Source organism: Lycium ferocissimum, chromosome 6 (genome assembly GCF_029784015.1).
Source record: "Lycium ferocissimum isolate CSIRO_LF1 chromosome 6, AGI_CSIRO_Lferr_CH_V1, whole genome shotgun sequence".
Taxonomy (NCBI): Eukaryota; Viridiplantae; Streptophyta; class Magnoliopsida; order Solanales; family Solanaceae; genus Lycium; species Lycium ferocissimum.
Window position 1 is genome coordinate 139811 of NC_081347.1, and position 26254 is coordinate 166064.

At 37.4% G+C, this 26254-nt stretch overlaps 1 protein-coding gene across 2 annotated transcripts; it reads right to left on the reverse strand.

Annotated features, from left to right (window-relative positions):
- Positions 1 to 321: 321 nt before the first annotated feature.
- Positions 322 to 25995, reverse strand: LOC132058768 (sister chromatid cohesion protein PDS5 homolog A). Of its 2 annotated transcripts, none has more exons than XM_059451094.1 (33): positions 25822 to 25995; positions 22122 to 22325; positions 21838 to 22019; positions 19837 to 19963; positions 19522 to 19740; positions 17841 to 18057; positions 17621 to 17766; positions 17374 to 17519; positions 15246 to 15395; positions 15075 to 15123; positions 14790 to 14981; positions 14471 to 14653; positions 13884 to 14038; positions 13679 to 13805; positions 13408 to 13557; positions 13260 to 13319; positions 13024 to 13160; positions 12773 to 12890; positions 12500 to 12631; positions 12207 to 12406; positions 8984 to 9140; positions 8669 to 8818; positions 7447 to 7524; positions 6780 to 7361; positions 6589 to 6693; positions 4792 to 4871; positions 4324 to 4375; positions 4115 to 4201; positions 3967 to 4004; positions 3347 to 3409; positions 3110 to 3264; positions 981 to 1366; positions 322 to 895 (listed from the first exon to the last, which is right to left on the reverse strand). In XM_059451094.1, exons 1-33 carry the CDS (start codon positions 25915 to 25917, stop codon positions 851 to 853), a joined length of 4968 nt encoding a protein of 1655 aa, XP_059307077.1. In that variant the 5' UTR covers positions 25918 to 25995; the 3' UTR covers positions 322 to 850. The 2 variants fall into 2 exon arrangements, with proteins under 2 accessions (XP_059307077.1, XP_059307076.1); XM_059451093.1 differs by having other exon boundaries at positions 981 to 1375.
- Between the last annotated feature and the right edge of the window lie 259 nt (positions 25996 to 26254).

Here is a 26254-nt window from a genome sequence, read left to right on the forward strand (position 1 = left end):
AATACATCTTCACGTATTTGTCAATTAAGTCAAAAACACGCTTTCTCTTATTATTATTATTATTATCAATCTAGTTGTTGAGGAAATGAGGAAGATTAGAGCATAAAACTGAGAGGGATAGAGCCTAATCTTACTTCTATACAATTGGTAACTGTTAACAATTATGTTAAGTAATTAAACGAGAATCTCCCTAACAGTGGTAGTAGGTTAATAATCTTGCATACATAGGTAAAAATTCCTGAGAAAACAGACTTTGAGTGGCGCCTCTAATTCTCAAAGCTTACCACCTTGCATTCACAAATGTTTAGATTCAGAAGCAAATAAAAGCGAAAAGCATGCTAATGTTACTGATTCCATACACCACAAATGCTTACAAATCCAGTGTTCACACGAATCCACGGATCCTATAAAGGAGGAGGAGGAACTACGAACAGACGCAATTCTGTTGCTACTCTAAACAACATAATATACAAAATGATGACACAAAACTACAACAAAAACCGAGCTGCAACACAGGATCGGTTATTTGGGTAAGTTAATGCTAACTTACTAAATTAGAGCTGTACAATGCCTAAGACAACTGCTATTGACTCATATCAGTTACCTCTAGACCGCAGCTACACAAACTGTGGGAATGCACATTCTTGTCCCTTACTCCCTAACATTTAATAAACCTGTGACCTACCATTTTTTATGTGGTAAACTGTACTTCATAAACTTATTAATGTCACTGTTAATGGTATCATCGTCTTGCAGCAAGCTTCTTTTGGCTTGATGCCACGTGCTCTCTAGGATGCTGCATCTCTAAAAATCATTAGCCAGGATCACATGACGGCCTTTTTCTGCTGGTTTACTTCCCTCCAGCTGATTTCCCTACTCGTTGTTTCCACGTGCTCTGCGAAAGACAATAATGTATTACTAAATTATCATTCATCAAGAGTTTTAAGTTTCAATAAATATCGAATAAGAATAGGCATTACAAGTAGCTCATCGTCTGATGATTCTTCATCGGATTTAGCAGCCGAACTACTTTCAGAGTCGTCTCGATCAGTTGAATGACTGTCTGCATCATCTCCTACACTCCCATGAGAATCTGATCTTTCAGCATCATCATTCGACTTCTCTGTAGATACATCTGCCTGTGGTTTCTCATGTGAAGAAGAGATCTCCTCGTCCGATCCACGAGAATCCTGAGAGGTGCCAGGTTCATCCTCAAATTCTTTATTCTCTTCTTCTTCGGACTCTTCCATGCCACTCGACCTATCAGCTTCAGCCACTGGTTTCCCATCAGAGTATGATATCTCATCCTTGTCAGACAGTTCGTGTTCAGATGAACTACCATGCGTACTCTCTTTCTGTTCACTTTCTGAATTACCTAGTAGAGCCAAATGTCAGATTAGAAATCTAGGGGAGACCACGAATAACATAACAGGGGGGCTGTCGAAATTAATCGACCTCATGTGATAATGGAAATTTTGATATTACTTGAGAATATTGTAATACTTGATTTAGTAATAATAGCTAACATTGCTGAAAATGGATCATTTGGCAAGAATACCATAGGGTAAGGGATCCAGTGGAACGGGACAACAAAGTTTAAGGACGTCAACTAAATGAACACAGGAGCTCTCCTAGTGACAACCTCATAAGAGCAGAAACAGATACCAGTGTAGATTCAACTGTGGTAAATGCAACACGAGGACCACGGTTATCCTCAACCCATTCAAACTCGTTGATTACAAATTTGCAGCAATAAGACTATTTCTAAAAACTAAAAGAGAGTGATTAGAAGAACATATCTTTTCATACTCTAGTTTGAAAATAAAAGATAAAAAGTTTTTTTCCCTCCTACTTTTGAATAGTAGTGGCACGAGAACAAATTATTGCCCGACTTCTGCAAATGTCCCCCTTTTAGGCCACCATTTATTTTTTCTCCCTATTTTAAAAGGTTGTGCAAATATAGCCCTTGGAAATTTCACTTTTGGAGAAGGTTAGACTCGTATCTAATATTTATTCACTCATATATATTGCTCAACCTTACCAACAAAACATTACATTGTCGTCTAATCTTTGCAATAATTTACAAAATTTTAAACCGTCGTCTAACGTTTTCTCATAAGATTTTCAGTTTAAGTTGCAAGAGAAATAAAAATAAGATATTTACTGAACAGCTGTCCCAGAAAGGGAAACAAGCGAAAAGTTGTGACTTTATAGATGCTAGTAATATCTGTCCAGTACATATCTCCCATTTCCATGAATCTTTTCTTTCAAATGATGGGATTTGTTCTAAAGCACTTCAAGGAGGTTTCTGGATTCCTTGATCTTCCAATCCTGAAGGTTTCTTCTGGAACTGGAGGTGGCAAAAGGATGTTCCCCTCTTGTACTATCCAAATACGTTGGAACCTCTGTAGATGTTTGGGAATGTGTATCTGTCTCCACACCACTTGTGCCCCTCAAAACTAACCCTAGTCCCATCCCCTATCTTGAAAGATATATTGCCAGCAAAAGTATCCCACTCGTTCAAAATGTTTCTCCAAAGGCCACAACTGAAAGAAATTTTCCACTTTCTTCAGTCAATTCCCAAGAGACTAAGGAAAAGGTGGTAACTTTGCTCTTTGGGTTAAAAATTACCTTAGAGAAGTACCTCTAAATTTCGAGGAACTTTCAAATCCGACCAAATGAGGTTTTTGTTATTTCCTTAAACAAAGAGATGGCATTGCTGCAATTTAAATAATCAAATGCCACTCATCTCCCATTCAACATTCCATCACTCTGATAGTTCCTCATTTTTATACTTTTCACCTCAGGATACATCCAATTATCCACTCTCCATCAGAAAATAACTTTGCAACCGAACTATTGCCTCCTTTCCGCACACTCATCAGCCATCTGATAGACTTCACCCTCTTAAAAATCTAAGCATAATCTTCCCCTGCATGTGTGTAAATGGCTTCCAGACTCTCTCTCTCTCTCTCTCTCTATCCTTTCATTTGTTGACCTTTGCATTACAGAATATAACAAGCAGCAAATGACATGATTAACTAAAATGAGAACAAGAATAATAATAAATCAGGAAACTGAAAGCAAAGTAGAATCACAAGAGCCTTACCTGAGCTTAAATTGTCCACCTTGGACTTTGAGGTTGCCAACGGCTTGCCTAAAAGCAGGCTTCTTCTGCTCAAAGAAGATTTTGATAGGCCTTTTTGTCCATACTTCAAATTCTTCCTCGGAGTTCTCTTTCCTCGTACTTGCGATAATGGAGACCTGTCAACAAAACAGAATGTTTAACGCAAATAGGAAATACACAAACAAATTATGTGTGATCAAGTTACAGAATCAAGCTCACATCTTATCTGTCTCTTTCTTTTGCCTGGAGACAGCAAGAGCCTTATTTTTCCTCTCTCCAGATCTGCAGTCATTAAATGAAGACGAGGAGGTTAAAGATACTTATAATTCCTCTATTATGCAAATACAGAAGGCGTCCGAAGACATAAGACCAAACTAAAAGGGACATATAAATGAAGATATCCACTTATCCCTACAGGCTACAGCTTATTTGCATAATGCATAAAACTTAAAAAGAGTCCCATTATGCAAAGTTAACAGTTCTTTCGTGAAAGGTATTAAAAGTTCAAGATTAGAAAAGAATTAAGCTAGTTGTCAACACATAATTATAACAACAAAGGCAGAAATACTCATTATACCAACTCATCTACTTCAATGGGGAGAAGAACTATGCAACCTGAGGTATGATATCCGCAGCATTCAACAAGAGAAGTACCATCAACACAATTCAAACACTCAACAATGCAATTCCTCATTTTCAAGTACCATATAAAACAGAATCCCCAGAACTTATCAGAAGAAGAAAAGGGATTGCGATTCACAAAAAGAATTTTAAAAATTAAAAAAAATTAAAAAAGAAAGAAAGAAAACCATAACTACCAAATCAAATGAATCACTTACACTTTCTCGTAGCCTGAAACCTTTTTGGAATTTGAACCCTGTAAAGGGTGTACAAATGCGATCAGAAAAGCCCTAATGCATGGCTTCACTGCAAGAATAAAAATAAAAAGTTTGCAAGGATGAAGTAACACTAAAAGGAAAAGCATACCTTCACAGGCTTCTTCACGCCACCAAGAAGCTCCCAACATTCCTTGTCCAATCGGAGGACTTCTACTTCACCATCATCATATAGCACCTTTTGGTATAATTGATAACAAATCATAGCAAAGAATCAATAGAAGTTGACATATCAAAACGAATTTCAAAAGTTCGTTAACTATAGAAATACAAATCTGATGTATTGGAAATGCAGCTTACAACGTGTTTGCTTTTTTGAGTGTCAAAAGACTTAACAACACCTTCGTAGAACCTGTCAGTTACTTTGAGTCAGAACACTAAGCTAATAATCTTGAAGGCCACATTAGCCAAAATATTAGACCACAATCAGAGTAAAGAGTAAAGAAGAAATCTCAGCCAACTACCCCATGACCTATGAGTGCAATAGTGTATGGAAGACAACCAATAGAAGTTGAGCAAAAGAATAAAGACGTTATGAGAAAGAAGCAACAATGAGGACCGTGATGTGTTAAGACTTGAGAGTACAAATAAAAATCTATACGAGTATTGCTCCAAGTCAATCAGCGAGCCTGATGAAAAATATGCATAAAAGGAAGTTTAAGCACAAGGAAAGACCAAAAAGGAACAAACTCCATGATAGCTGTGGCAGAATGTAGCATGAAAGAACTAGAAAGAACACTTACTCCTCTCGAGTTAAGAGCTACTTACTTCTTATCCATGGGCCACCAAACTTTTATTCTGCAACCAATCAAGTCCACAGTGGGAGTTGTATCACCCTTTGACGAGCACTAGAAAATCCAGGTAATAGCATTAACAAATAATACGTTCGGAAAATCTTTGGATTAGAAAAAAGATAAAAGGGTATAAAACAGAACAAAAGTTGCAAAACTATACCTAAGCCAACTTCCTTATAGTGTCAAAAAATCAAAACAAAAAAATTGGTTATATAGATAACCCAAAATATACACCATTGGGCAGAATCATAGATAATCCACACAATAAGCCATTTGGTGAAGTGAATCAACACGACTATAACAGATGTTAAAGGAATATTTGTATGTAGAAGGATGCAAGCATACAGACTCAGTCTAAACATTCTGTGCTCTCCTTCTAAGGGCATTTTTAGAACCGCGCCTGAGAAAGTTAATTATTCACAAGGAATGGCGATCCTTCTACAATTATGTGCAACAACTGGCTTTACTAGTTAGTCTAAACATTTTGTGATCTCCTCCTAAGGGTTTTCCAATCGCGCCTGAGAAAGTTAATTACTAGGCCCAAAATAGCATTAGATAAAAGTGGGAAGTTTCAAAACAGAGATGAAGGTCCAACTCTTAGTTAGTATACAATTGAAACTGAAAAAGACGCTTGGCTCAAAAACTATGTCATCACCATGCTGGTTCTTTAGACTTTCTGTATTCTACAGATTCTTCACAACCAATTTGTTAATACAATATGATTATCCACAGACTGGCCATCAATAAAGCTGATTGTTAAGAAAAATCCAATTTTTTTAGACAACACTTCATATGTTTAGCTTGATAATCATCTGTGATGCTTAACTTCGAGTCTAGCTTGATTATCCTTTGTGATTCAGGAACCAAGGGGCCGGAACCAAAAAAGGACAGCTCACTTGGTATTGCTCATGCTGTGTCATCTGCACACTTAGAACCTCCTAATAAAAGGAACTGACTGCACTTTATGCCACACCAATTGATGGAATATTTCTGGTAGCGGCACCATAAAAGTTTTGTGCAGAGGAAAAACTTAAAATAGCAAGTGATATAGACGCTCCAAGTACCAATGTGCTAGAAGGCAACCATGTAGAACTGGTGTAATACTCATTTTCCTTAAACCTTAATATAAAGCATTCTCATTAAGAATGGATAAATCCATAATCATATATGAGTATCCATGACATAACTAGATCCTTCAAATTAAGGCAATTTCTTCATCAACTATCCAATGGCTATATTTATTTAGCTTTCTTCTAAGACAAAGGGACAAGCCACTGCTCATCTATGCAGTACACCTCCTTGTTTACCAGAAGTTAGCTGTCAAATTTGCAAGAGATAAAAGAACGAAAGTCCCCAGACAGTCTACGAAAGATGCATTAACACAGTTATCTTGAGTTACAAAGGGATCAAAGGTACTAGAGAAACTGAAACCACATTCATCAAAGGGAATGTAACAGAACTGCAAACAATGTTTTGTCTAAGGTATTTGCAGATCAATCAGATTGAGTTACAAAAGATAGAATATATCCCCTTTAACAGTTGGTCATAGAAGTTGGACCATAGAGCTTAGCAAGGAACCAGCGAGATCACCAAACGATACGCCAAATTATCTATATTCCAAAAGTTAAATCTTCTCACTACCATGCAAGTAAATACACACCAACAATGTTATACTTTTCATTTCAGAGGGACAAGTATCAGATACACTCAGAAACATGTCTAAGAGTGGGTGGGACAACAAAGCAGCAATTATTCAGATGGGAAGACTAACCTTGGCCAGCCCAGCTACACTTTTCTTCTTCTGTTTCTTGAGAGATCCTGACTTGTTATTACTTTCAATATGTGTATTAACTGCTGCTGTGTTTCCTTTAGTTTTCTGCAGGAGCAAACAAACAAGAAGAACTCAAAGAGATGAAATTATATATCTAGTTTGTAACCAATTCTACTATTAAAATATCTTACTTTCACTTCACGGCTATCCAGTCCAACTTCATGAGTGTAACTATAATTCTTATCAGTAGCTTTACGCTTTTGCTTAGATGGGAGGCTCGTTTTCTTCCTAATAGATGATGTTAATAGGTCTGACTCTTCAGGTTCAAAAACATTTTCTTCTGAGGACTTATCTTCTGACATGGATTGAAGATCATCCTCCTTTTCAACAGAATCCTTGAGTTTCGGAGAAAGTTTATGGACCGAAGTAGAAGATGACCTTTGTCGCTTTGCACTTTTTGGTACAGAAATATCAGTTCCTGTTTTTCTTTTCTGACGTTTATTGCTGGCTTCAGTTTTGACTGCAGATTCATGGCCATTGCTTGCATCCAACTTATTATCATCGCCAACACTACCTGAATCTATCTCCCTCAACACTTTCAAGATGTCAACATCATTTTCAGTTCTCACCTCGGCAGGTGAAGAATCATCCTTCACCTCTTTCCGCATCTTAGATCTAGCTTTAAGCCGTTCCATTATTTTTCCCAAAGGCACCTCATTTCCTTCTGTTTCACTGTCTTTCATGGCCTCGTCTTCAGTAATTTCTGACTTCAGCTGGTGAAAAGAAGGTGGAAGAATAATAATCAGTCAACAGGTGATCATTTATCACTAGCAAAAAGATTATTAGTACCAAGCTTACAGTTCCGTTAGTTTCAAACTTGATTGATTCAAAGTGAACCATGACGCTCTCATCAGCCAACCATGTCTTACCTTCAACCTGTCAAATTACAGAAGGTGAACATCACATATTTTATGTTGTAAGGAAGAAAAGTTCAGAGATAAATATAGATGAAACAAACACAAAGATAAAAGTATGCAATATACTTTCATCTCCACCCTGAAAAGTTACACAGAAATTTTACTATGGTGTAATTTGAAAGTTGCTCATGCTGTAAATATTTTTGTGGACCTCTTGAGCTCTCTGCAGAATTGGGAGAATCAGAGTCCATTTTTCCTGTACACATTAGCACCTTTCTTGGTGCATATCAATGAAAATTTACCTTCCTATCAAAAACTTTCATCTGTTGAAGAAAGAAACTTTTCGCTAAAAGAACATTTAAGGAGATGTTATCATCTATAATAATATTTTGAGGAATGGATGTTTAAAACATAAGTAAAACTCATTGAAACTTGATAAATATTCTTCAGAAAAGACGTGTCACATGCTGAAATGAAATTAGTAAGTATAATGATCCTTATAATTCCATTTTTTCTTCCTACATAAATTTTAACTCTATTGATAATAAGTTCTATTATCCAATCTTTCCATTTTTCCCCCCTACTTAAATGCCAATTATATGGACATTTTATCAACTCTTTTCATTTCTAACCCATTTAGGTCAAACATTTGGATATTTTCCAACGAGTAATTTGATATAATCCTTTTACGCCTTGAATAATATACTTGTTTGACCCCAAGAAGCAAAAATTGCTTTGTACAACCAGTAACCACCTGGGACAGTGCTTATCTCTTTTTTGTATATACGGTATCAAAAAGGAAGTATCATTGAGTCGCTGCCAACACAATTTTCTGAAGAAGAAAAGACAGTAAATTTAGAAACAGGAAAGATTACAGAAAGTCATGGTAATAGAAGGCAGCAAGGAGTCCTACCAACAGGATACAGGTTGAAATTTTATGTAGAAAGCAAGAGTCTGGAAAAGATAGAGTAAGTAAGAGAGAATTCATTCGGGGCTAGTGAATGCAACACTTTTTCTATATCTTGTTTCATTTAAAAATATAGAAACATACACCATTGCCAAACAAAGCCTAAATACTGATGAATCCCACTTTTCCAGCCATTTACCCTGTGAAATATAGTTATATTGAAATATAAAGGTCTATGAAATCTAACATGGCATACCAGAGACTGGTCCTTCTCTTCATCCTTCTCATGTTGTTTATAAAGCGATGGAGGTAGTGATACTGATGCTTTCAACTCCTTAAGATCATCCTGGTTAGGAACTAGCCGATTTGTAATCGCCAGGCCAAGGTCTGAGACAGCATATGAGTTCTGCAAAAGTATTCAATACAATCAAACAGCAGGATAATCTCAGCAATCCACACATATCGTTGTTTCGCTTGTGCATATATTCAGCCGGCACTAAGTGATAGAAGGTTGAAAAGTAGAATGACAGGCACTTATACATTTAAACAAGTATCAGCTTTCCTTCCTTACTTTTGATTTTGTGGAATGTACTGCATCTTCTGAATGTTTTATACTGTGAAGGATAGAATTAATCGTTAAAATGCTTTCCTTCTCTCTACTAATACCACCTTCAGATTTCCCATCTTCATCTCCATGTACCAACATTGAGAGGAAAATGTGCAATTGCCTGAAACAAAACATTCAGATATATTTCAACAAAACTTAGAGCTTTGAGAACCAGGATTTTTCCGGATGCAGCTTCTGAATCTACATAAAATGCTATTACAATGTACTTCCATTAGCCAAACTTGCTCACAGATAACAAACAATGCCAAACAACTTATTACAGTACAACTGACTTCATACATAAGGGTTTGGGTACATCTTTAAAAGGTCCATGCCTGAACACACTGCAGACCTTCTAAGCTGTTGGATAAGAAGGGGAGGGAGCAAGAGTCAGAAGATTTGGTGGAAAACAGTTCCTGCCTGCATCTGGTGGAACATTTGGAAGGAAAGAAATGACAGAATTTTTAAAGGCAGAGAAAGTTCATTGCAGAAGATCCAATGGAAGGTCTTTACTTCATTAAGTTTTTGGTGTAAAGAACAATATGTAGAAGAGGAAGTTCAGTTAGTGGACTTTTTAGGATTACTGTAAGTATTTCTCTTTCAGTAAAATGTAAATTTTTGGAGGTGGCCAGCATACCCTTAATGCTGAGGAATACAAAATTACCAGTTTCAAAAAAAAAAAGGTCCATTATGCCACTAATGGATCCAATGTTGGAGACTCCACATGTGCCCATCCCCAAACAAAGGGTTGGCTTGAAGTCAAATAGTGAGATGACTATGCCTAGAGTTGCAAGCAAATGCTTATTTATAGGTACTATTTATAGGCACTATAAATAAGCTTATTAAAAATGTAAATATGCAATGACATGTTTTGGATTCTTTCAAAAGGTCATCTTACTTTTTCATACATTGAAATGCTTAGTTCAAATTCAAGATAAGCTTAAAATGATTTAAAACCATTCCACTTCCAACATGAAAACATCAGCAAAGACTGAATAATATACATGAAATTACGCATAACAATACATGTTTTTTTGTGAAAATATAAATGATTTGCTAGAGTACCAAGATGGTACCAAAAAGGAGACATATCAAAAACAATGCCATTAGAAAAAATGACAAACATTCTATTTATCTATGTTCAACCCCAATGCTACAGTTGCTGAATGTAATAGTCCAATCAGGGGCAACATACTATTTAGAAGGAATTGCAATGACTAGGAACTTGGAAGAGTCTTCCAACTACTCCAACAACTTGGAACTCCAACAGGGAAGATAAAATGCTTTGGAGGGGAGAAGGGAAGGTAGATTTACTGTAAAATCATGCTACTCCTTGTTGAATAGACCCCTACCAGTTCCCTTATTCCCTGTTGGACCTGGAGACAAACATGGAAGAGTTGTACACCTAACAAGATCAACTGTTTCACATGGCTCATGGCTAAGGAAGCCGGCCTAACACCACATAATCTACAAAGAAGATGCATGATATTTGCAACGGATGCCTGCTGCGTGAAGAACAACACAAAGACACAAACCGCCTTTTTCTACACTGTAAAGGCGCCTCGCAGATTCGGAATATGCTACTCTGTGTACTTATCAAAAAAAAAATATATATGCTAATCTGTGTGATGGATCTCCAATGGACAATGCCGAAGACTACCTCGCAGTTTTTGCAAGGCTGGAGAAGTGCTGGGATCAGCAAAACGCCCCTCAAAATATGGAATTACCAAGAGCAGGCTAGTCTGGCAGATCATTTAGAGAGAAAGGAACTCCGGAATTTTTTTAGACAACAAGGTTTCTACACTTGGTCTTAAGTTAAAATGTACTTTTTTACTTTACTTTTTGGAACAGCGTGGCTGTTGTAAATGTTCTTGAAGCCATGTTAGATTTCATCAACTCATAATTTCACTTGTAAAGTAATACTATTTACGTTAATGTTATCATTGTCAAAAAAAAAAAAAAAAGTAATATGCGTCCTCATTAAGACAGAAGGAGAGAATTAAAAGGTAGAATATATTAAAGGAAGGAAAAAAAAAAAAGTCAAACCGTAGACATAAGTTCAACAGTCAAGGAGCTTACATCCAGAGTAGATGATAAGCACCCTTCTTTACCTCCAGGAGAAGTAGTTTAGACATTCAGCCATGAGGATTAACAAAATGAGAAAGTGACACCAACGTTTAGAATATAGACCATTGAGTGTTGTCAATAGTCGCAAAGGCAGATTTGATTTCCCATTATTTCATTCTCTTTTTCCTTCTTTGTTAGACAAGTACAGGCTGTACAGATTTGTTATAACAAATCAGCATAATTTCAGAATTTATTCAGAAGTAATTGGTGACATCATGCACCTTCTTTCCAATTTATAACAGTTAAGGATAGTGCTGGTTGGTCCAACCTATTCTTCAAATAAACAACTGCTACACACTCCCTCCCCACCCGCAAAAGAAAAGGCAATTCTCCAAGCACCGCCTTTTTTGTGGGATAAGCTACAACAAGAACTACATTTGGATGAGTCCATCATGTATTATTTCAGTAAACAAAGTACCACGAGTCCGGCTTTTTTGTGGGATAAGATACAACAAGAACTACATTTGGATGAGTCCATAACGTATTATTTCAGTAAATGAAGTACCAAGAGTTTACTGTAAAGCATAATCCTAGTAAGACTTCTATAGAAAGACTGATGAAGAGAGAACAAAATTCTATGGTAGACTATGTTATGCAAGTAAACAACTTGTACACACTCCCCTCCCTCCCACCCAAAAAAATACAAAAATCCAATACACTAAGCACCGCCTTTTTTCTTTTTGGGCGTGGAATAAGTTACAGCAAGCACTACACTCAGATGAAGTCCACCATGTACTATTTCCAGTAAGCAAAGTACTAAGAGCTTACCATAAACAGCATAATCACGGAAAGACTTCTATAACTGGTAAAAGGAAGGGGGGAAGAGGGGGGAGGGAATACTACGGTTGCCTATGTTATACTAGTAACCCTGCTTATGTAGTGAAGATCATATACAACTAAGGTAAGGTCAGCATCTAAAAATATGTAGGCTGATAACAGGTTCCATATAACCGTGAGAATAATTGGAAAAAAACAATCACGGAAATGCATTTTGAGGCAGCCTCGAGCTATTTAAACTTCTATATATGCAACCATCAATAAGACCAGGAAACACTTGTACCTATAAGTAGGTTCAAATACTTTAACATCCTTGCATTCGTCAATGTTAGGAAATGAAGAATGATGAGCAAGAGCATGGACCAAGTATGGTAGAATGTTTTCTGGATAAGGAACCGGGGTAATAGCTTCAGACTGCGCAGAATGTTGACGTGCCTTCCCCTGCTGATAGATCTGGATAACATCACTTAAGTTGCTCTTGATCTGTCAATAATTGGGAGATAATAAAGTCATTAACAAATAAATATAAACATATAACCAAGAGATCCCTGCCAGTACAGAAATCGCAAGTCATACCTCTTCATAATCTGGCTGCTGAACCCGCAAGTCAAGTAAGAAGGCACAAGTATACTTTGGGTCCAAATAACGATCCTTTAGGTATTGGTAGACTTTGTTGAGGAATAACTTCTTTACTTGAGGGAAACTGGCCTAGTAGCATTAACAGTTAAAACAAATTATTATTTGTACAATTTGTCTCTAGAAAGCTATTGCTGAAAATTGTTGTGCAGGTGGGACATCAGCGGGGGCTATGTCACCTATTTAACATATTGTAGGTGGTAGAAACTTCACCTCTGATGTGCCAAGAGTAAGGTAAAAGACATCCACAGGAATCTTGTGGTCCCAGTGCTTCGACAGACGAAGCATAGCTTTTGCTGCAGCAAGTCTTAAATGGGCCTTATCAACAGAACTGCAAAATGCCAAAGATAAGAGAAATGAAGCCAAATTTCCTATGGAAGAAAGCCTTGAGACAAACTAAGCAAAGCACATCCATCTATTGCCAAAACCACTAAAAGAGGATGATTCCTTCACGGTAGCAGTACCTTGACTTAATTTGCATTGAGATTTCCCCAAAAGAGAGTATGTTTTTCAGGATTCCCAACAAGTCATCAATTCCCAACCGAAGGTTGGCATCCTTCACTGGTAAATAACTTTTGACCAGTGTCTTAATGCCAAATATCTGCATATCAATATTGAATGAATATAGCAATTTATCCTTTAGAATATAGTCATAATTCAAAAAATCGTAATGGAGATAATCAAACCAGTAAAATCAGACCTTCATTGAACAGATTTCACTTCGGTCCTCCCAACGTTCTTTGGCTTTACCTTCTGATGTCTGAAAAGAATAGTTTACCTTTAGATGAATGCTAAAAGAGGAGGGTAAACAATGTCGCAAAATTTGGCATTAGTTCAAGAAGGCATACATGACTAAGCTCCAATATGTTTTTCTTTATGAACTGCTCAATCTCTTTCTCCCTTGTCTCAAAGACTGGCATAGCAGTCTGTGCAATACATCCAAGAGATTGTAGTACAGCAGGTAAATGTGACTTCTCATCTAGCATATCAACAAGTCTCTGCACATTACACAAGTAATATAGTACCCAAATTTTTCACCAATATATGATGAAGATAAACTCGAGAGAGGATAAATCAATAGGCAGTGATTTATATGGGTATAGTGAGATTATGACCTACCTTATATAGAACAGAAAGTGACTTGAGCCCGTCATCCTTCATTATTGATGCAAGAGCATGTATAGCATATTTGGCCTGCCTCCGGCTTCCCTCCAAGCAAATCCTCTCAAGCATAAGGTCTAATGACCTGCAAGTTACAAGCATAACATGTCAGTATATCGCAGAAAGGAACTAGCACCCGAGCGTAAAAGCTTCAAATGTGAACCTTGAAGAATCTCCCAATTTTTCTCGGATGGCTCCACCAGCCTTTGCCAAAACATGCAAGACACCTTCTTTAATTATCTCATTATCATCTTCAAGAAGATGTATCAAATCTTCCTCAATTCCACTAAGCAGCAATGGACTGAAACGTGCAAGAATCTGCAATATTCATCAAAGGAAGACATGAATTGAACGAAGACGGAGAAAAGCAAATTATGTACATCCTAAAACATGGATAATTGATTCAATCAGAGATGACTTTTGTTGTGACATCTGATGGGAGTAATGCATCGAGTTGCTCACAATTTATAGGGCACTATAACGTTAGGCCGACTCTTGAGGATGTGATAGTTCTGCAAGCAAGACAATTGTAGATGCCTGCGAGGCACCACTATTACCAGCTTCGATGTTACCAGAATATAGCCTATAGGCATGCCTATCAATATAACCCATTTTGAACATCCAATGCTTCAAACCATAAGGGCCTTTCCTTTCAATTCTCTCCTTTACAGGTTATATTAAAGTCTAGCAAGCAAACATGAGGTCAAGAAAATGCATTTATATAGAATAAGCAAGTTAGTACTAAATTACCACAAGAAGATGTGTACAAGACAGAATCAAATCGGTGCTTCCAGCAGTTTTCTGCATGTTAGTCTCCTGAAGGATTTCTTTTACATGCTCCTTGTTGAAAAGTATATATGAGCACTTTAATGAAAGTGTGCCCAGAAAGTCATAGAGCCGATGCTTCTCACCGAGGATCTTGAGCAATTCATCCTGACCGAGAAAAAGATCATAAGAAAAGTGTCATGTACTCATACATGCCTAGGTATTTCAGTGGCTTTAATATATCAGTAGACAAAACAAGAAGTGAAAACCCTACATTATATTCAAAACTAGGTATTCTCCTTACCCGAGAACTAGAAGCTCGAATAGAATTACTGTGTGGATCAAGGAGAGCTGTTAATATCCTCCAGACATTAGCATCTTTTAACTGATCAAGAATCTGAAAGCTCTCTTCTGCCTTTCCAGGATCAGTAAAACAACGAGACATGATGCGGAAGCAAAATAAAACTTTTTTTTGGATCTCAGTGGCATCGCCCTCCTGCAATTATTTTTCATTAAACTTCTGTCAGCCTTTTATTGTTCACTTTTAGCCTTTTATTGTTCAGGAACTAAGAGTTAAAGTGTTGAAAACCTGTTGCATCTGCCTTAAAGAAAGATACCTCCTCATCTCTTGCTGCAACCTGCAGTGCCGTCGAAAAACTCAATGAAATGTAGTTCAGGTTGTACTACAAAAGTGAGGGGGGGAAAAACAGAAACAACATCCAGGAACACCTGACATCAAGATCGAGCATTCATGACAAACCTTTGTTTCTGCTCCAACAGCTTCTCAAGTGCTCTAACCTCAACTTTGTCAAAACTTGAGAAAACCTTAACCCAGTTTTTAACTTTATCCGTGACTGAGAATTCATTAGGGAACAAGGATGAGCAGAGAATGTGCTCAACGATGTCTGATCTGTAGAAAAAAAAGTAGTCAATAATGCATTTACTGAGTGCTTGTCAGATGGAACCTGGTTTAAAAAAAGTATAATTTCTGAATTGAACAAATTAGCTTCCTTAGAATGATACTGGTGATATTTGAAGCCACATCAGGATTGAAGGTAAATTGGAGAAAAAGCAATATTTTTCGGGTCAAGGAGGTATTGCAGATACAGGTCTTGGCAAATATTCTGGGTTATAGAGTGGAAAATTTACCTACTGTCTATCATGGTATGCCGTTGGGGTCAAAACACAAAGCTTTGGAAATATGGGATGGAATCATTGAAAAAACAGAGAAGAAGTTAGCTTTGTGGAAGTCTCAGTATCTTTATCTGGGAGGGAGACTCATTTTGATAAATTCCGTGTTGGATGCTCTACCAACATATGTAATGTCTTTGTTTCCTATGCCAAGCAAGGTAATTGACATCTTAGATAGATTGAGGAGAAATTTCTTATGGAATGGTAATAAGGAAGGCAAGATTTTTCATTTGGTGAAGTGGAAGACAGTTCAGAAGAATAGAGACCAAGGAGGTATGGCGGTCAAGAATTTGAAGCTGCAAAACAATAGCCTACTTATGAAATGGCTATGGAGGTACAATAAGGAGCAACAAGCTCTCTGGAAGGAAGTTGTCCAGCAAAAATTTGGCCAAGAAGGACACTGGAGTACACATCCTGTCACAAACACTAAATGAGTGGGGGTGTGGCGATCTATTAGATCTTTATGGCCTGATCTCAAAGAGAAACTCTTGTTACAAGGTGGGAAATGGCAGCAGGATTTTTTTCTGGAAAGATAATTGACTTGGCAATGGAACACTAAAGGAGTTGTTCCCTGTGTTGTTCTCTATTTGCGTTAATCCCGAGTGCTCAATTGAAGAAGCTTGGTCACCTCAGGGCTGGGATCTAACATTCAGGAGGCTGCTAAATGATTGGGAAGTCACCAGTGTGGCTGAACTTTTGACTCAGGTGGGAAATTTTTTGGGCACAAATACTGAAGCAGATACAATCAGATGGAAGCATCATAATGATGGAGTTTTTTCAGTGAGCAGGGCTTACAAAAGGGGAGTGTTGCAACTGGCAGAAGTTTCAACTGGCCCATGGAAGCTTGTGTGGAAGAACATGGCACCAACCAAAGTGAAATGTTTTTCTTGGTTGGTGGCAAGGAGAGCTTGCCTCACACATGAAATTTTACAGAAAAGAAGAATTCAAATAGCATCTAGATGCTCTATGTATCAAGAGGCAGCAGAAACAAATAACCATTTGTTCCTTCACTGTAAAGTTACAACTCAAGTTTGGGCCTTTTGATCAGTTTATCCAAGAAAAAAGTTGGACCATGCTAGAACACACAGCAGATCTTTTAAGCTGCTGGATCAGAAGGGGGGGTTGCAAAAGTCAGAAGATATGGTGGAGAACAATTCCAGCTTGTATATGGTGGAACATATGGAAGGAGAGAAATGACAGAATTTTTGAAGGCAGATCCTATTCCATTCAGAAGATAAATGGAATTGTATTAGTTCTTTATGTTTTTGTGTAAAGAAAATAGTATAGAGGATGCATTACAAGTAGTGGATTTCATAGGGCTTCTGTAATTATTACCACCATGTAGCTCTGTTTTTGGAGGTGGCCAGCATATCCCTTAATGCTGAGTAATACAAAGTTACCAGTTTCCAAAAAAAAAAAAAAATCTAAATTGCAGTTTCAGATTCCAAAAACCAATTTAAGGAGCACCCAGAGCAACAAGTTTCAAATGTGGAGTCCCTTCAGGAACTACAGTATAACTTGGTTTTTTTGTTTCCAGTAGAAGCTTCACTTTCCAAATGCTTAAGATTCCAAAGAAAATAACTTAAATACTTTAATTCTTAATCTCTCATCATTTAGCTAAGGAAATAATAGATCCAACTTTCACTTATCAAATTCATAATTTATCCTTCCGCAAACAACAATTCAAGGCAGGTTACCTAAAATCTTTGTCATAAAAGCATCGTAAAATCCTCCCAGGGATCCAATCATAGTCGACGCCTTTAACTGAGCCACTGGAAGAGTGTAAGCAATAGATTCTGTATATATCAGCCAGCCTCTCCAGTGTGTATCTTTTAACAAGAAGCTGAATACATAAGACCAGCCAGCAATCAGAAGATGGAGTAAGAATGCATTAATTGTCGATGTCAAAGTCAACTAGACTCTTAAACTAGACATGTTACATACTGATTTATCTCGAATGCGCTCTGCGACCAGCTTAATTGTATCAACCTTCATGGACGTAAGGGCGTTACATGCCGCATCACAAAGCACCGCAACAACTTGTTTGCGCACATTTTCATCATAATCCAACAGCCGGTCCCGGAGGGCAGCTGAAACATGTTTCAATTACATTACCAACTGAATACATAAATATAAAGGAAGTAAGGATTTTCAATATTCTTACAGATGATCTGAGGCGCTTCTTGTCTAAATGGATCTGACATCAGACATCCCTTGACATGTTCAAGAACAGACATTCTGACCTCAACTATTCTATCAGTAAGTCTCTTCAAATATTCCAAGAAAATTGGTTGAAAGGCTTCAGAGATAGCAGATCCCGACAGAGCAAAAAGATCCCCAACTAAGTGCACGGCTTTTAATCGTACATCCAACTGATCTGTCTGTCAAGTTCAAGCTTGTACGTTAGATCGTCAGAAGTAGAAAGGGAAGAAAAGATCTCCTATATCTTCTTTTTTTTATATAGGTAATGATTTTATCAACAACTGGGGGAAAAAGACCCCGTATACAAGCTGTGTACCAAAAAGAGAGAACCTACATCAAATGAAGATAAATGACTCTAGGTACATATCTTGAGGTGGTCAACTACTTCAAGATTGATACCTGCAGATATTCTAAAGATCTACAACATTGCTACTCTACCAGACGCAAACCTTGGATCAGAAAGGTGCACAGGTAGAATAAAAGGTGTACAGGTGGAATATCACTATTAGAAGATTATTACATGATAGGGAATTGGAGAGAGCGGTGGATATTTTCAAGACCTCGGAATCATTCCAAGGTTTCAGGGAATCTGAGGATACTTTGTGTTGGAAACCTGGCAGTGATGGAGTCTACACTGTCACATCTTCCTACAGCTACCCGATTAGGCAAATCTCACAATCCGGCAAATCTCACAATCTGACCAGTGGCCATGGAAGTTCATCGGGAAGACTAAGGCTCCTTATAAGGTTTTATGTTTTTCTTGGCTTGTAGCAAGAGTAGCATGCCTCTGGAGAACTTAAGAAGAAAGGGAAGGCATCTATGCTCTAGATGTTGTCCGTGTGGTGCAGCCAGAGGAAATAATAGCCATCTGTTTCTACACTGTCCTGTAACTGGACAACCGTGGCAACTTTTTTGAACATGGAGGGACTAAGATGGCCAATGCCAGCTACCAGCTGTAATTTATTGAAGTGTTGGAAGTATGTTGCTCGGACTCTTCAAAAATATCGACGGGTGGTGCGGCAACGAAAGTGAAGAGTCCACGCAACTTAGGTTGGAACTATAATGGTGGTGCAATGAGGCAAAAGAAGCAGTGGAAACTTGTCCCAGCTTGTATATGGTGGACAATTTGGAAGGAGTGGAATTATAGAGTTTTTGACGACAAATGCAATTCTGTGCAGAAAGTCGAGATGAATTGTATTCTTTTGTTTCACTTTTGGTGTAAAGAAAAATATGTAGAGGAGATTGAATACTAGTTGATATGATAGGTTCCATGAAGCAGTAGTCCTAAACATGGTTGGGTTTTGTAATTATAGGTAGCATTGTTATGATGCAGATTTAATATATGTATGTGTGTGTATACACATACACATGTTACCAGTTTCGGGGGGGGGGGGGAATTAACGGCTAAATTCCATTAAACTACAGCAGGCAGCAGCTACCTTAAAAGGCCAACCAGGCAAGAAGAAAGAACACAAGGCTAGTAAATTTCGACAATCAATAATAAGAGTTGCAAGACATGTTTGAAAACTAAAGCACGGATTAACATAATTTCCATTACTTCATTCCTTATCAAAAAAAAATTCATTACTTCACAGAAAATAGGATATCCAAATAACAGAGACAGGAAGAAGAAATTAATGCACCAGTAGCTCTCCTGTGATGTAGGGAACAACTCCTGATAAGATTTGAGGAGCACAACGGTAAATATCATAAATGACTTCATGGTAGTCAATATCAAGTGCTGTTGGTCTGCTGTCTCCGGACATTGAAGATACAAGAAACTGCTTTATGCTGGGCTCCAATTTTCCTGAACACTGCTCTATCACCTTCATAGCAAGCCCCCTTCCGGCTATTGTAACATCCTGACAGAAAGTGTTAAAACCCAGTTCTTCAGGATAAATCATCCAAAGAAAAGAAAAACTTATGCTGACATTTCATCATACAACATGAACACTTACTTTCTTATGGCGACCTAGAACCGACAAAATGACATGTAAAAGATCCTCCCGAACATCTTCACTCTCTTCTATGAGAACCACCATAATAGTTTGCATTGATGTCAGAATACTATCTTGATGCTCGTCCCTGCATACGTGGTGTACAAGACAGGAAATTACTGAATTAGGGAGGAAGGCGAAGCAACACTAATCCAGATACAACAGTAGCTATAATATTTAAATTTTGAGATAGATTTTCATCTCACTACATATTAAAATTTTGAGATAGATTTTCATCTCACTACATATATTTTCATACCTTCATCACGATGTGTGTTTTTATCATATTCCTAAATTAAGTAGCCACATTTAGATATACAGTGAAACTTACCTTGTTTTACCTTCAGTTTTTTCACATTATTCGCAGTCAAACTAGATTATTTTTGTTGATGTAACAGCCTGAGACACGCTTAGGGAATGGGGATAAAGAAAAAAAGAAAGCTTTACCTATTGCTCATTACCCCAAAAAAACTGATGAATATGGCTTTCACAAAGCAAAGTGACTGGAAGAAGTTGATCAAACCATTGTGACATAATTGGAATGCGAAAATGGCTACGCCGACCAAAAATAACTATTGGACCTTACTAGATTTATGATACATGGTTGACAAAACTCCTTGCAGTGCAGCTAATTTTGGGAAATAAATTCATCTTCAAAGTGTAATACTTTCTCCCACCTATTTTGACCCCGCTCCCCACCTTTTTTCTCACTTACCATCATGTTTCCTTATCTACTCTTGAAAAGCAGGGTTTGATCTTTCTCCTTCTCTTAAATTTCACTGGTCGGTACGTTCAAAAGCGAAAGGAGGCAAATAATATTTGGCCCTACTAAGACCTTTCAGCACAAGTGAGTATAAGAACTCAAATGTAACCTAAAACGAAAATGGGACCCCTAGGAGGGGCAACTTCCACTCTTTTTGTCACTTTTTCCATTCTCGTTTACTTTACGAAGCGAGGGAAATCAAAAGGTATGTCAATTTTCTCGAGGAGAGGAATTACTAGCTCGCAGGCTTCAAAATGATAACCTCCTTCTTTCCGCTCGAACCTACTATCCAACGACATGGAAGATAGCATTGGCCGATGCCTGTTACTCGAATTCCATTTTCTAGCACGCCAACAGGAGGGGGCTTTTTACAAAAGCCCTCCAAGAACTCGCGAGTTTCCATGTCAAAAATACACAAAGACGACTGCTAGAATTCAAGCCATCCAATTGAATGGAAATGTAAACGAAATTTTGGCCAAGTATGCATAAGGTAGTGCCAATGGAAGAGAAAAAGGAACACATGAGAGGATACTCTGATGTCAAGTTGATATGCTTAGGAAGAAAACCGACGAATCATTACTAAAATGTCCCATTTCCCAAACATTATTCACCTGATCAAAAAGTTATTAGATGTCATCTGCACTGTAAGGTGGCGTCAGGCCTGTGGAGGGTGGTTTTGAACTGTTATAGATCACAGTTGGTGATGCCTGGTACAACAAGAGAGGAGTTGCATTGATGGGCATTTAAAGCAGGAAAAGAAGACCAAGGGCATGGGAGGTTGCCCCCAATGTGGGTAGTATGAGAGGAGATAAGGGAACATTTAAATGGATTGAAAATGACTTTGAACATCTAAAGAATGGCTTCTTGTGTTTTTTTCTTTTTGATGGACCAATGAGATCACTATTTGTATAGAAGAATAGGTGCCTTTCGTAGAGACACATTTTAATGTATGTTCCCTGCTTATTAGAATACTGCTTGAATATAAGAGCTTTTCCCAGGATTTATAAAATTACTAATCTTAGTAGGAAAGATATAAATGTCATCGAAGACCAGAAATTAGTAACATTTTGCTTTAAACAGAATAAAGCATTAAAACTTCTTAGCAGCTGAGCCAAATTCTTCAGACAGGCAAGAGAATGCAACAGCACTACTAGTGACATGTCTGCCAAACAAGACTTTAAATACAAGATAAAGCTCACCTGACAACATTGAGAAAAGTCCGGAACATTTCATTGATAAGATCATCACACTCGAGATCCAGCATTACAACACATGATCTATACCTTGCTAGAGTTTCTAAGATGACAACTCTTCTTCCAAAGGATGGACTATTTATATCACCCAATCCGCTGAAAGTGCTGACAATCAAACGGAAGATGTCCTGACTCGAATCAAAGCACAAATCAGGTTTTTAGTAGCTCCATGGGAAAATCAAGGCACATAAATGTGACACCGAGTCTCTTTACCATTATATTGTTATTACCTTTAGAACATCATCACTGTAAGGAGCTTCAGGTGCAGTAATTCTTGTTATCTCACAGATACAGGTGGCAACAAGAAGCTTAACCTCCCTATCTTGATGCTTTAGGAGTTCTGGTTTAACTATAGCAGCTTGTAAGGGCTGCATGGCCTCCAACATAGCTTTCGGCGGTGACTGCTCCAACTCAGAAAGAAATGCTGAACCTTGCTGCTTGTGAAAAATCCGATCATACAATAAAAGTTTGTAATAGATTAAAATCAGACATAGTTTCAAGAAAAATAGATTCAATCAAACATTACTGCAACGGAAAGGTCAAGCACATTTCAAGTGTGCAAAACACAAACCTCAAAGCGACAAGAACTCAGGAGGTTACAAAAGCAGTTTGAGAATAGAAAACTACCTCTTTAAAACTCATATGCAGTAGACAATCATCCAATATCTCCTTTTAGAAGTACAAGTAAAACACTTATAGCCAATCGTACAAAAAGCAAACAAGTTAACCAAGTAACATCATATTAAAAACTGTACTGGATAGTGGATACGTCCCTTCGGGGACATCCCGAAAAACTGAAGAAGAAATGTGCTGGATACATAGAGCTCAGGACTTTTAAAATTGGATAGGAATATGTATAGTTCTACGAGGAATAGCACTAGAGAGAAGTGCCCAACACAAGATTCCAGAAAAAAATTACAGAGACCCAAAAGACAACAAATCCATCACAAGCACACACCAATTTGCAAACTGACCCGAAGAAGCAAACGCCAAAAAGACCCAAAAGCAGACGAAACCTCAAAAAGTTTATCTGCTCATTGACTCTTTCTCAAGAGATTGAATATCAAACAAGAACAGTCAAACTACAGTTAGCTCAAAACTGGGACAAGATCATCATCAGAGTAACACTTTGATGCAGTATAACCGTTAGTAAGGTGTTAAAAAGACCTATAACTAGAAAAGTAGCAGCAAGCAAAGTGTGCAAACTGTTTGTTAAAACTGAGAAGGTTTCAAAGCACATAAAAATGGTGGCTCCCAATTATCAGAAAATGACACTCATAGTAGGCAATTAACTAGTTGATTAACTGAGCAAGATCGTGGTTGAAATTTAACCTCAATGTGTCATTACAACTGGCTGTGCTTCCTGGCACTATGTTTGGGTGCCAAATACCAGCTTCATATCTCCTAAATTTTTTATAACTATTTTAAAGACATAACCTAAAAATTCAATTAATGATGAATGTAAAAAGGTTTAAGAAATTCATCAGAAAAGGTTTTAAAGAAGTCTCAATCTTTTACGCAAGCAGGGGATGTTCATATTTTCTGGCTTAATTAATCACTCAAGGCATAGAATATCTGAAATGCAAGGAAATGAATGATCCATATAATGGGATTAGAAATGAAGCATGAGATTTCTTTGCTTTTTCAGGTTTTCCATTTGCAAGAATCAAGAGTGTCACCTTATTTAAGGATCAAGAAAGAGTGACACATTATCGTGCTTGTTGTACTTGGTCAAGTCAGTCATGCATCAATAAGCATGCATTAATCAAGAAACATAACTTTACCAGTCAACTTCTATAAATGTGAAAATAAAGACATCCCAAACAGAATTACTATCTCCAATGTAGCCCCTCCATCCTTAGAGGTCTCGGTTCTAGCGCTAAAAATGGAGCCACCTTTGGTAGGGAGTGCTTTACTCCCAAAGTGGAACTTCCCGGTACGAATCGGGATTAATCGCACTCCAAAAGTGGATAACGGACGCCGGGTGGAAAATTAAAAAAAACGTCCATACCAAGCAGAAAACTAAAGGGCCCGATCTACTGTAAAAGCAATCCAAGCAAACATATTGACCAAATTGACCGTAAACCATGCCCAATATACAACTTTCCTTTGCTATTTTGCTTTAGAAGATCCCAAATAGTACAAAGAAGACACTGAAACTTGCAGGACAGATACAGAACCAACTTTGATAATTATCAGCTTTAGATACCATTAACTAAACGAGCACACACCCCTGCACTGATAGGTACATATACACCACTACAACCTACTCTCAATCAAGTAAATTTTAAAATTATTGCTTAACTGCTAGTAATTGGGATTAAGGTTTGGCTGTTTATGCTAAACTTTTATTAGAATGGTGTTTGCAATTGTTATGGTAAGAGACTTGTATGTTCGTGCAGGGTTAAGTGTGAGATCTAGAGAACCTCTACTTTTAGAAAAAACCTGGTCTGGCATAAAAAACAGCTTACTTAGTACTGGAATGAGTTGATGGATACAAAGGATTCATAAGGCGGATCCAGTGGTTTAGGGTTGAAACTTAGTACGTAGACTGATTGATTGATTGATTTAACTGCTATTAACAAGGGGCCTCGCTAAAGACTGGTCATTTTCTATCAGAACCTCCTGAAATTACAATTGCCATCACACTGAGCTGATTCAGCTGAATACTCTTTGTACAGTAGCCATTAAATCCATCCCTCTTTGAAGAGTTACACATACTTAGCGAGAGCTGCTTTGGTCAAAACCAGATACTTCTCAAGCAACGGAATTTTACTTCAAATGGTTGCTAGCACCAAATCAGGATATTTTGAGAGACTAGCAGCATGTCACTTCTTCTCTGCATTAAGTTGCCAGAGGCAGCTAAAACTCTGTGTTTATGATGTGGTGTAACTACTAAGATAACTGCATGGTTAATCATCCCCAATTTTTATTTTAAAAACAGATTAATTGACAACTATAGCAGAAGGTGCTCTGGACTCTGTTCAAATTGCCAAGCGCAAAGTTTCCCTCCAGAACTAGTCATAGGTTCTATCCTTGTAGAGAATATGATCATTTTCTCATCAGCAAGCTAGTCAAATGATGAAGTGCCTAACATGAAGGAAGATGCCTAACTTTGGGTTGGAGTTAAACTCAAACTACGTAGGAATATGTCTATCCAAGTGGCACTATAGCAGGATGACAATATAATTCCAGCATTCCGGAATACAAGTTTCCTAGAGCCATATGAAACATGCAGTTTCTCAAAAGAGATCATTGTTTACACAAAAAAGAAAGAGTTTACTAATTGTATTGAACAAACTGATACATAATATATAGCTATTCATCCAGCACAGGGTATACACATGCTTGTACATTCCTAAGAAAGGGAGAGAAGCCAAAGGAACCAATTAAAGCATTAATTCTGCAAAGAAAGCTCAGCTGCAGCCTAAATTCTAAAGTTTAGAGTTGGATTCTTCACACTCTGCACTTTCTTAATTCACTTAAGAGCCTGGATGGACTTATAAGCATCTTAACATATGGCTTTCGGCTTCTTCTTCTTTTTTTTTTTTTTTTGTTATTTTGGCTTAAAAGCACTTTTTTATATTATCCAAACACTAGAAAAGTGCTTAAAAGCTATTTTGGGGTTTTGACTTAAAAGCAGCTAAAATAAGTCAATCCTCTAAATAGAATTAAAAAAAGAGTAACAAGTTAATGAAATTTTTCCCTAAATTGAGAAAGTGGAAAAGACACCCTAAAGTCGAAAAAGAAGAAGGATTTCCCTAAATTGAGAAAGTGGGAGAAAGGAACCCTAATTCAACTGCATGAACTTCAAGTAAGTAAATATCGTGTCAAGAAAGAAACTGAAATCACTACATTCAATGTAAGTAATTGACAAAATAAAAGAAAGCAAGTCCCATTCACAAAATTAAGAAGAGAATTATTAAGAACCTTTAAGAGCTTGATAATAGAGTCTTTAGTAGTTGGAGGGTTATTATCAAGCTTGGATCCAAGCTCCTTCAGCTGGAGTTGAAGCTTTGAAGACATTGTTTGTTGTCTTCAAACAGAGTTTTAGGACATTTATTTAGGCTCCAAAGGTATCGGGAAATATAGAGAGGGAGAGAGAAAGGAAACAGTACTAAGTTGTAAGAAAAAGAAAGTTCGACACATCCACGAACTCTTCACTTCACTACATATTTATTCCCAGATTTACTTTACTCCAACTGCTGTTGAGGTTTTTTTTCGCTTTTCATGTCCCTGTATTTTGTCATATTTCTATATCTTACACTAAAGTTTCAACATAATAGCGTAAAGATCCACCTTTAGTGTCTTCCCGTTTCAAATTCTTGTCTTTTGTTCTAATAGTAATTCAACATAATCTCAT